Genomic DNA, 12,238 nt, shown 5'->3' on the forward strand with positions numbered 1-12,238 from the left:
TTACAGCTTATTCACTTTGTAATTACATCTCATATGTTATAGTTTATCCCTAGATTTATTTTAACTTCTGCACTATTTTGCAGCTGTGTAATTGTCCTGCACGACAATGAGAATATTATTAAAAAGACCAAGATGTTCCAGTGCAAGTGAAATGTTTGTGTCTGCAGGCATAAACACTTTTCAAACTGTATTAGGAAATCTCATGTACAAATTTATATGCCGGTTTAATCACTCTGAGAATGATATAATCTTGTGGTTGTCTAACATCAGAGTTAGCACACAGCTGTGGAGGCACTGGTATAGTTCTTTATATGTAAGGCAATGATGTATGTATATATTAATATTAATATTAATATTTTTAATATCTTTTAATCATGACTTTTTATAGTGCTTCCTGTATTGTAATGTATTATATGTAATTTATTGTTGTTGTTTTTCTTATCTGGACCTTGAGTCTGCAATAAAGTTTTGAATTGAATGACAATAAATAAGTTGAAACTTGAAACTAAACTTCATATTGTATACACATGATGCATAAATTAATTTGTTGACTTGACGGTGACAGGACACTTACCAGCACACATGAGCTCATGAAATAACTATACAATTTGTGCTAATGGGTTTAAGAAATATGACAATTACAGCCTAGTATACTATATAGAATGTAAAATAAGTAGTACAATTGGGGAGGTAATTGGGTATTTGGGTTTATGTACATTACTTCTGCTACAGTTTAATGGACTGTAGTAATAAAGTGATATTTTGGGGATAATACACATATCATGTATGTATTAATTATAATAAAGCAGGTGCTTTTTAAGTTTTTAATGGTATTTTAATTGTATCACTGGCTGTTTTTTGTATTGTGTATATCATAGTTTTTTGTTTGTATTTGTGTACTGGCCCAAATACGTAAAGGCATTGCAAACTAGCACAGGCTATAAATTCTGTGGTATGTAGCATTTGTCCATGAAATGTAATGATCATAAAATAAGAATAAAAAGACAAAACAAAAGTGTATTGCATAACCATGAAGCAGCACTTTATTGGATAATAATGTATATGATGAGAGTAACAGTAGAAGACAGTAGATGGATTCTAATAAATGTGACAGGAACATCCAGGAACACAATAAAAGACTTTAAAATCCTCTCAGACTGTTAAGATCCACCCTTAACAAGTTCATTTTTCAGACTTTCAGAATCCCCTTCAGATTCCCATCAACAACCTCAGAAAAATATTTTTACTCTCCACTATAAAAAAAATCAGCTGTTGTGGTCCAATCAGCTCCAGTCTTGTAGAGCGTTCCAGACTTTAAAGAAATAATCAAACTGCGGCTGCTAACACTGTGAACACGGCTGATAAACTGACATAATGCTGCCGTTTATTGAATACTGAAAAAACGATGTGAGAGGAGAAAGCAAAACTGCAAGAGTGAGTCCTGAGAGAGAGAGAGAGAGGACAGTGTATCACATGTGGACAGAGCAAGAGACCATCTGTGAATCAAGTGAAAAGTTTTGACTCAAAGAATTATTAGAGAATCATTGAATCTTCAGACAGCTCAGTAAATTTTGGTCTGCTGCAGCCTCCAGCATCACTGAAGTAGCACTGCCCGCTGGTCCTATTTTGTTTCTGCTCATGGTAACCAGTGGGGTCAACCCAGAGCAAGTTCACTTCAGAAGATCAGATCAAAACCCATCAACTATAGTCCATTACTGACCGATAACATCACTGGAGTTTACAATAAAGTGACGAGTAGTACTACTTCTACTTGCCCTTACTTTAATTATTTGGATATTAATCCTTCAACAGCTTTATATTTTATTCTTCTTGTGTCTGATACATTTCACCTAGCTGTAAATCACTTTTTGCTGCCTCAGTAATATAAATATAAGTTTCATGGTGCTGATGATGTTACATGTGACGGGATGTAATGAAGAGCTGGATTAGTAAACCCAGAGATAACTAAAAGTGAAGCCGTGTAACACAAAGAGTAGCCAGACTAAGCTGAACTGACTTTGTGATACAGGACCCAGGTGTAACAGAACAACATACAACAAGCAGAGGTTGCCATGCGTTGGGCAACTCTCTGAACAACATCTTCTGACCGAGCAACAAGAGGAGCTTTATGGAGACACAGAGCTACGGTTACAAACAGACTTCAAGTCAGACAGGAAGTTTGTGCGTGTTTGTGTAGAGGAAGGAAAAGCTAGTGCATTCCCAGAGTTCCCTGGGAATCAATCATCATCATCATCCTCATTGTCGTCTTCGTCAGCCAGGAAGTAAACAGGAAGTGGGAAGAGCTTAGTGCTGCGTCCACTTGATGCTCTTCAGATCGACGCCTTCTTGAACCATCTCCCACAAAGGACTGACAGACAGACAGACAGACACACAGAGACAGAGAAAGGTTATTGGTTATATATACAGTATATATACAGTGGCCTATATCTCAGCATTTCATTCATTTCTGTGAAGAATACTAAATGAAGTTGTTATTTTTAAAGTTTGACACTGAACTTGTGAAAAGTTTGTATGATTATTACAATTTTAAAAAAAAATACATAATACAGACAGAATTGTATTAAAAGTTCCTAAAAATAACAGAAAAAATCATCTCTGATGCAATATACTAAGGAAATAATCTGCAAAAAAACCCCATCCAAATAGCTTGTTTTACACAAACATCCTGCAGTTCTTGCGTTCACTATTTGGGTTAATTGTACAGTTTATCAGTTGTTCTGTACTGTTATTGTTATGCATTGAATATCATATAAAATATCCATAAAATATGTCCCTTAGTCAGGGGTCATCGGTTTTCTCAATGATAAAAAAGGGGTCCCTAAAGGAAAAAGGTTGGGAACCACTGATCTAAACCACTTTATTTGAAGGTCAAACTGAAAGTGAGCGAACCTGAAACCCCAGTAATAATCCCTCATTGCACAGGAAAACTCTAAGTCAAAGTTGAAGCTGGAACTGGACTTAGGTACGGAACGTACAATTTGGGTAATAATTTTACCCTTCGACTTCGGTTTCTCTTACAAATTGGTTTGTTTTCAACCTGTCGGATTGTGTTTCTTGACCAGTCAGACTTTTTCTTATTGACGTCACCTTGTTCTCAGATTTTACATTGGTGAGTCCAGTGTTATTACTATTAGGGATGGGCATTTCAAGCAAAAATAATATTAGATATTCACTGGGAACTATTCGACCATTCCTCCGTAGAAATGACGGACAAAACTACCAAAATAAGATCAGAGTTAGCGGTCCAGCTGAACTCACCTCATCTCTCGGAGCCTGCTGACATTAGTGATACATTTCTCTGCTGTATAGTCCACCTCTGCTTCTGTGGTGAACCTGCCAATACCAAACCTAACATACACAAATACAGGTTTACAGTACCCTACATGTGATTCAACTGAAGTCAAACCAGAGGACAGAAAGGCTGGGAATCATCTCCAGCTGCTGATGTTTAGAGATCAAGTTAGTTTAAAATAAAAAAATGTCTTCCTGTCTGAGAGTCTCTGCTGCTCAAAATACTTTGAGTGAATCATCCTCCAATCAGCAGTGTACGCACAAAACTAGGCCAACAGAATGCACAAGAATGATGATCATAGTTAGGATTATAAACAGGTTTATTATCCTGATTAAAATCTACACTCCAGTCTTCAAGATTGTTATTGCATTTTAGCTGTATTTCAATTTAAACAACAAATAATCCTAAACATTATATAATAAATATATCATAATATACTCCTGAAGAAATGTTATTCAAAAGGGATCAGGATTATGATGTGGATTCCAGTGAGGATATCCGTGTTCATACCTGATGGAAGAGTGAGCCAGGTCTTCATCTGCTCCGATCGCTCTGAGGACGTATGATGGCTCCAGAGATGCTGACGTACATGCACTGTGTGCACACAAAAAACATTCATTCATCTTTTATATACAAGACAAAAACTCCCGGGTGGAGTTAACTTGCAAACAAAAAAGTTGTTTCTCGCCAAAATACACTACGTATTCCTGAGGTCTAACAAACATTCCTCATAAATCATTTGCAAAGCCGATCTTTATAATATGTTAAAGTGTGCATTGTTTACATGTTTGCTAACTTGCAGTCAGTGGAATAATGTGGAATAACAGGCGACAGGAATGTGAACAGTGAATGGTCAAAAACACCACAGGGTAGCACTAAATGAGGGCGGTCAATTTATTAAAGTATCGCAAATTAATCGCACATTTTTTATCTGTTCAAAATGTACCTTAAAGGGACATTTGTCATTTATTAAATTACTTTGCTTTCTGCAAATGTATGTATATATTTATTATTGGAAATCAATTCAAACACAAAAAAATGACAAATATTGCCCAGAAACCCTCACAGGTACTGCATTTAGCATAAAAAAATATGCTCAAATCATAACACGACAAACTCAAGCCCAACAGGCAAAAACAGCTGTCAATGTGAGCCCACTACAACCTAAAAATACAAGCTGTGTTAACGTGTTAAAGAAATTGGCGGCGTTAAAACAAATTTGTGTTAACACGTTATCATCGCATTAACTTTGACAGCCCTAATAAAAATAGGTTGACTAAATCATTTGAGTCTAAAATCTGAAGGCCTTTTTTTTTTTTTTAATTCTTAACACAAGTGTGTGTCTGACCTCCCAGATGACAGAGCGATATCCTTCAGCGCCATCAACAGACTCTCTCCCTCCACATAGGCAAAGGACAGGTTGACACAGCCTGAAAAGCACAAAAACAGTCAGATTAGACCATCTGCCTCTTCTACTGTAGTAACAGGTTTCTGTCAATATAACACACATGTCCAACAGAACATTAACATTAAGTTCAAGGACTTTCAAGTTCATGTTGGTTGAAATTCAAGCATGTGACAGTGGTGTGTTTTTGTTTTACTTCTGTGCGTGCGTGTGTGTATGTACCAGGGTAGCGTTGTTCTGGATCTCCGTTCATGATGACATCAGGAAGCTCAGACGTGAGCTTATGGATCAGACGATTAGCCAGCATGGATATTCTCTCATGATCATACTGCAAACACAAACACACTCATTAAGTCCCGGGTTGTTTGGATGCATTTGTTGAGTCTCTGAGTGTTTGGGTGCGTTTGTTTTTACCTCCAACTCCTGCTGTGATATGCTGCAGGCGGCTCCCAGCCCGACAGCCAGTGGGGTGGGGACGGTACCAGAGCGCAGCCCCCTCTCCTGCCCGCCCCCGTTCTGCAGCGGCTCCAAGCGCACTCTGGGCCGGCGACGCACGTACAGAGCACCCACACCTGTAAACACACCCACACACACACACATTGGCAAGGTAACTTCCAACAGGTCAACATGACCTGTGCAGTACCACAATGATCACAACTGGAACCCCGTCTGTTCAATCAATACATGCTGCTTTCACTTTAAATGAACTTTCAAGTGCTGTTTTAATCACTTACACTTTCACTGACGCCTCTGAACTGCTTTCACTGTTACATGTCAGTTGAGTCATGGACTCAATGGTCATTTTTGTCATTTTTGTTCAACTGATATTTCAACTGACAATTCAACTGCTTTTAGTAGTTACACATTTACTGACATGAAACTAGTATTCGCATTACAATTTCAAAGTAAGAGATTAAAGCAGTTGAAAGACTTTATTCAGTGCTTGCACTTAAACTGAAACTTTGTCACTGTCATTTTAACCACTATTTCGGCTTCTTTCAGTATTTATACTTCAACTTTAACATTTTCAGAATTTCAGCCATTTCACATTTCTACTGGAAAATTTTAGCAGCAAGCACATGTACATCTTCTAAAAAATGTGGCGTTTTCTCGTTTTATGCAATTTGTAAAGCACTCTGAACTGCCACATGCATGAGATGTGCTGTATATATATATATATATATATATAAACTGCCTCGCCTTGTCCAATGAGCTAACAGTTAAGGGTATATCTACAGTAATACTACGGCTAACCTTTGGGTCCATAGATCTTGTGGCCGCTGATGGACATCAGGTCAACCTTCCAGTCCACGACGTCGATGGGAATCTTTCCGACCGCCTGAGCGGCGTCAGTGTGGAGGAAGACTCCTTTAGAACGACAAATCCTACCTGTGGACAAGAAGAGTAAAATCAATAGCTTTGATCAGAACACTGAATCAGATCAGAGACTCCCAGTGAAAACAGTAAAGATCATGGTGGTCTGCTTTATGGATGAAACACTGTGTACATGTATGTTTCAGAAATCTGATTACTGCCTAAAGCAGGGAGTTAATAGCATGTGTGTGTTGCCATGGTTACCAATCTCCTTGATGGGCTGCTTGACTCCGATCTCGTTGTTGACGGACATCACCGACAACAGAGAGGTGTCAGGACGGATGGAGGCCTCCAACAGCTGAAGAAACACACACACACAGTTTTAATACGTTAACTGACTTCTGTATATAATCTGTACACGCTGAATGTGTTCTCTCTGTACGTTCAGCGTGTGTACCTCCAGGTCCAGCAGTCCGTTCGACTGGACTGGCAGGTAGGTGATGCTGAATCCCTCTGACTCCAGAACTCGACACGAGTCCAGAACACATTTATGCTCCGTCTGCGTGGTGATCACATGGCGCTTCTTCATCTTGTAGAACCTGGCCACGCCCTGCACGAGAGGAAGAGGCGGGGTCACTGCTATCGTCAAACTGGGTGTTATTTTTTTTTTTACTGTACTTTCACCTTTTGACTGTTCTCACTGCGTTCTCAGGGTAGGGTCGCACCAGCATTTAAAACATAAAGCAACATTTTGCTGCAAAATCAATTCATTCCATTTGCTGCGATCAGTGGATTCGCTCACACAGGTGAACTTTGACACGCAAATTCAGGCCAATGTCCAAAAGTCGCTGTCTTCACAGTAGTGTTAATTTTGTCAACTCTTTTTTATTGAGTATTTAGATGGCTATTGTGACTGACTATCGCTAGCCCACCTGGCTAGCATGTTAGTAGAGAGAGGACAGGGACAGAAGATGTGATGAAGAGGAGGTAACGAAGAGGAAGTGATGAAGAGGAGGAGCAAAGTGAGACCTTGATGGCCATGTTGTTGGACTCTGTGGCTCCGCTGGTGAAGATGATCTCTCTGGGATCTGCTCCAATCAGATCAGCCACCTGCTGCTCAAAGACAGAGAGACAGCACACATTCAGTGAACTGATTACCAAGTACACAGCATGTTGTACAAGGTTTACAATGGAGATGTGAACAATTAGAATGAAATAAGAAATAATTGAATAATAATCTGTCTCTCTACCTTCCTGGCTGTCTCCATGGCGGTCTCGCTCTCCCAGCCGTAAGCGTGTGTCCTGGAGTGAGGGTTACCGTAGTAGTTCACTTGATAGGGCAGCATGGCGTCCAGCACCCGGGGGTCCTACACACACAAACACACACACAAACACATGCACTGCATTCAGAAACATTTCTGTCTTGCGCCTTTTTACACATGCCATGGCAAAGCCGGAATAGATGGGGCAAAGGACAGCCCAGCAGATGACGGTAATGCAACACTTATGGATGCCAACCGCCAAAAAACTCAACAGAAGAAGAAGAAGATGGGGCGAGGCCGGATGTTCATGCACACGGTGGAAGACGTCGCTTATTATTTTCAGGAACATGGTGGCGAGGAGCTGTGTTTGTCCAGTGCCAATGTTCTTGTAATGTATTATTTATTGTTTGTTAGTTAAGTCACAGATTCAAATACATCAGCGGAGTCTTGTGATTGGTTCACTTGCTCAACACTAAAGTGTCTTTTGTCAGACCAAAGTAACCCTTTACATGCTTGACCCTGCAATGTTACTGCTTTCTGGCACAACACAGCCGTACCAGTATTTTTCTTGAATTGTCACGACATCCTGAGGTGGGAAAATGGCAGAACCGATTTCCCTGAATATCAATTCCTGCTCCCATTTACACATGACCCCAGGCAGGAAACGTTCCTGAACATTTCAGGGATCGACTGCTTGTGTGAAAGGGACTCTCTAACATCAGCTGGTAATGCTTGTAGCCATGACAACATGGTTGGTGATGGTTACCATGGGTGTGGTGGCCTGGAAGTCCATGTAGAGGGGGCGGGGCTCATTTTTATCCAGTTCCTGTGGCGTTATCAACTCTGCAGCACAAAAACAAAAACAGACAGACAGTCAGCTAATTCTACTCAGAGTTTAATCACATCTGGATGGTTCTTGGCTGAAATACTGGGTGAGACAACAGGCAGGTCAGTTCTGGTTGAGTCATTCATCAACTGTGTCTGTAGAGCAGAGCCTGGAAAACTGCCACGTTCTGAAAATTACACACTGTTTCATCACATTTTGTGTATCCTTGAGGTCTAACAAAAGCGTCATAAAACATTTGAAAAACTGATTTTAAAGTACTTTGAATACAGAATTGTTTACATGAGACAAATAAAATGCGGACCCACTCATAGAAAAATAGCTCCATAGCGCTGCTAGAGGTCAAAAACTCAACAGAGAACCTTTAATATTGCTGTATTGTCATTTCTGTACAATTTATAGTACATTGTTTTTCTTGCTTTTTGCACCTGTTTGTTTCTCTATTGTGTGCAATGGAGCACTGAATGACTGCAACTTCGTTCCCCTGTACACTGAATACTGCATATGCACAAAATGACAATAAATTTGACCTGGACGTTGATATTTTTACTGCATATGTGTGATAAAAACTTTGAGCATTGTCTGTTTCCAACTTCTACAATGTGGTCATTTGCTATCTGGAATCTCTTCAACTGATACTGGATTTCTGAGGCCGATTTCAATATTTTAGTTTTTACAAATCTGACAATGGTATATAAGCACATATTCATTTATAATATATACAAATATATAAACAATCATTTACCAATAAGGATCCATAAATGTGGTTCTTAAAGGAAGAACTGCAGAACATTTGAACAGAAATAACATTTTACAATGTATACATAAACATGTTGTGCTAGTGGACAAACTATACTATGGAGTTTTTTAATTATTATATATATATATATATGTGTGTATGTAGTATTCAAATGTCTTGTTTAGTTGAGCAGTCCAAAACTGAATATGAATATATGAATAATATGTCAGATATTAAGAGAAAACACAAAATAAATTAAATGAAGAGATAGCTAAATAAAATTTTAATTGTATTACATGCAGTAAACAAAATAAAACAAAATAAAAAATACAATCAATAAATTATTGATGAAATAATAAAATTGTTGACAATTAATTTTCTTTCAATCAACTAGTTCTGATGGACTTATTGTTTCTGAATGGTTTAGCAGCTTTAATGTCTTCTTCTAATCTTATAAAAGGTCCACATGTCATCATTACTTAACGTGGGATCACTCGGGTTATATACTGTGAACTGCGTCACTGTGGGATTAGCTCCGTGCTAGCTGCTCTGAGGCTGTATAATAAATATAACCGGACTAAACGAGCTCCGGGCTGCTGTTACCTTTGGGCTGAGAGCTGGCGGCTCTTCCTTCAGAGCTCAGCCAGAGAGGAAGCCTGGAGACCGGCCTGAGCAGCAGGGAGGACACGGTCCTGCCCGGGGAGAGCATCTGGACGGCTGGCTGGTTTCAGCTGGAGACACGCTGACCTCCGATAACAACAACACACTAACAACACCACACTACCACCAGAGTTCACCAAGTTTAACCAGCTCAATCTGTTTAACCTGCTGGTGTCTGAGGAGGAAAATGACGACGATAACTCTACTGTAAGAATAAAGGTTTAGCTTCAGCGAAGTTATGTTTGGTTTGAGAAACGTCCGGGTGACAACCAACAACACCTCTGTTAACATGCTACCAACCAACTACTTCCGGTCATGACTTTCAAAATAAAATATTCTAATGATGAGTGTCAAATCTTTTTTACTTTAAAGTGAAAAAAAAAAAAGTTTTTATTTATTTTTGTAATTTAAATTTGTGTTTAAGGTAAATACTCAAAAGTAACGTAAGTAAAGATGAGCAAACCCCCTCCTAAGGGTTTTTGGGTTGCCCACCTGTATCTCAGCTTCTAATTACACCCTAAAGGAATGACTGGAAAACATAATGCAAAACACAAATACAGAAACCATGATCATTTGTTTGGTTCTGCACCTTGGGGTGGGCTGACTCCGGCTAATCTGTCGATACTTGCGCTTCTGTCCCGCTCCCTTGTAGGTCTGACCAGGTACCACCCCCCCTCATGACCTCATCATCATCATCATCATCATCTTTATTATTATTCATATTATTAATATATATGTGTATGTATATATACTGTATTATATATACATCTTACTCATTAATTTTCTTTTTGTTTTTTTTGTTTTCTTTTTGTTTTGTTTATGTGTAGAGCATATATGCTCTACACATAAAAGGAAGGATATCTGTATGAGTGTGTGTAGATATGTGTGTATGTGTACAGTATATGTGTTTAAGAGTAGATGATGAGAAATCAGTAGATGGTCATAGATGTCATATATGACCATCTAGCCTCATTCAATGCCAAACACACACCCATTATCCACATTTCTCCCACACACACACACTCACACGCACACACACACACATTCCTCAACCTGCTTTTATCCCCTTGTGTTGTTTTTGTGTTGTTTTTGTTTTGTTTTGTTTTTGTACTTTATTTGTCTTTCTCTGTATAATATATTTTATATTTTGGTCTTTTTTATATACGTCCCTGCACATGTCTTCACTTGTTTTGTAATCACTTTATAACACAATAATAAAAAATAAAAAAAAGTAACGTGAGTTTAGTACTCAAAATAACGTTGCGTTTTAAAAATGATTTCATTTTATTTTGTTATTCTTCGGCCTCTCTGCAGCTTCATCCGGTGACTCTCTGCAGCTTGACGTAGCTCGGTGTAGGTGCTGTTTCATGGTTGCACAAGCATTGGAAACAGGGGCGGAACTTCCTTTACACAGGCTGATCTCACTGGCCGACACGCGTTGTTTTGGTCCTGTTTGAGGCTCTTATCTGACATGTGATTGGTCACATCCTGGAGCTTATGAAACCTTGGTTCAGCCAAGGTTCAGGTATTCAGTCTACATGTATGTTTGATTTACAACTTGGTACACTTGTCTAATGAAAATCAGGATTTCACACAACAATGTATGCCATTTTCAAATCCACAGTCTCACAACATTATACCATCACTATATTATCAACTTTAACTTTATGGTCCCAGAGGGGACAATATGGAATATATGAGACAGATCGGGCAGTTTAACACAGATGATCTTGCTGGCCACTTGTCTTATATTGTTGCTTGACCCAGTGATGCCCTGGTGAAGAATGTTGATTACACTACTTTTTATAACGGTTTATATAACTTACAAGCACATTTATCAACATGTTTATTGTGTAAATCCTCACATGCAAAGTATTGCACCCAACCATCAGTGATTCCAAGGTGCTTCTTGTCGTTTTCAAGTTACTCCGTCACCTTACCTTACTCCAGATTGCATCAGTGACCTCCTCACAGTTCACAGTCTTAACAAATCATCTCATTCTGCTGAGTCACAGCAGCTTGTTCCTCAGTACAGCACTAAAGTCTTTAGTTCAGAGCAGTCTCCCTGTAGATTTGAGAATGTGCACCTCACTTACAACTTTTACAGATTTTACCTCAAAACCTTTGCTGTAAAGTTACTTTTCTCACAATAGTACATGCATTTTTTGTTGCTATTACAAAAAAAATCAATTGTATAAGTGCAAATATTTTCAAATGACTCAGATACAGTGAGTCTTTGTGACCAAAATTAAACACACTACTTTTCTATTGAAATGTGTTCTCACACATGTTCATCAACATGCTCATGCTGTAATTCATATGCAAATGATCTGAAACCAACTGTTATAATCTTTCAAACATGCATGTATGTATTCAGTGAAGAAGAAGTACTCAGATCTTGTGCTAAGTAAAAATAGCAATACCACAGTGTAGAAATACTCTGTTAAAAGTCAAAGTCCTGCATTCAAAAATGCTGTTAAAGGGGAACTACACCCATTTTCATACATTCATGTAATTCATACATGTTATTCCTGTGGTCTCAGACAGTCCAAAGAATATTAGTAAACATGAACAACTCTCTCACAAATCCAAAAACTAGAGTGAAAAATATTGTGATGTCATAGAGTATAAAGTTTGGAGCTGCTCCATAGACAATGAATTGGGAGAGATGTTCTAGATGACACTGAGAGCACCCAGGGGA

General features: G+C 38.7%; 1 protein-coding gene across 1 annotated transcript; it reads right to left on the minus strand.

Moving 5' to 3' along the window:
• Nucleotides 1–1,018: 1,018 nt before the first annotated feature.
• Nucleotides 1,019–9,813, minus strand: nfs1 (NFS1 cysteine desulfurase). The gene is made up of 13 exons (XM_037776314.1): nucleotides 9,481–9,813; nucleotides 8,061–8,137; nucleotides 7,283–7,399; nucleotides 7,062–7,145; nucleotides 6,490–6,642; nucleotides 6,297–6,390; nucleotides 5,973–6,107; nucleotides 5,133–5,290; nucleotides 4,941–5,046; nucleotides 4,662–4,743; nucleotides 3,824–3,907; nucleotides 3,280–3,369; nucleotides 1,019–2,368 (listed from the first exon to the last, which is right to left on the minus strand). Exons 1-13 carry the CDS (start codon nucleotides 9,584–9,586, stop codon nucleotides 2,305–2,307), a joined length of 1,350 nt encoding a protein of 449 aa, XP_037632242.1. The 5' UTR covers nucleotides 9,587–9,813; the 3' UTR covers nucleotides 1,019–2,304.
• Between the last annotated feature and the right edge of the window lie 2,425 nt (nucleotides 9,814–12,238).

Source organism: Sebastes umbrosus, chromosome 1, assembly GCF_015220745.1.
Source record: "Sebastes umbrosus isolate fSebUmb1 chromosome 1, fSebUmb1.pri, whole genome shotgun sequence".
NCBI classification, from domain to species: domain Eukaryota; kingdom Metazoa; phylum Chordata; class Actinopteri; order Perciformes; family Sebastidae; genus Sebastes; species Sebastes umbrosus.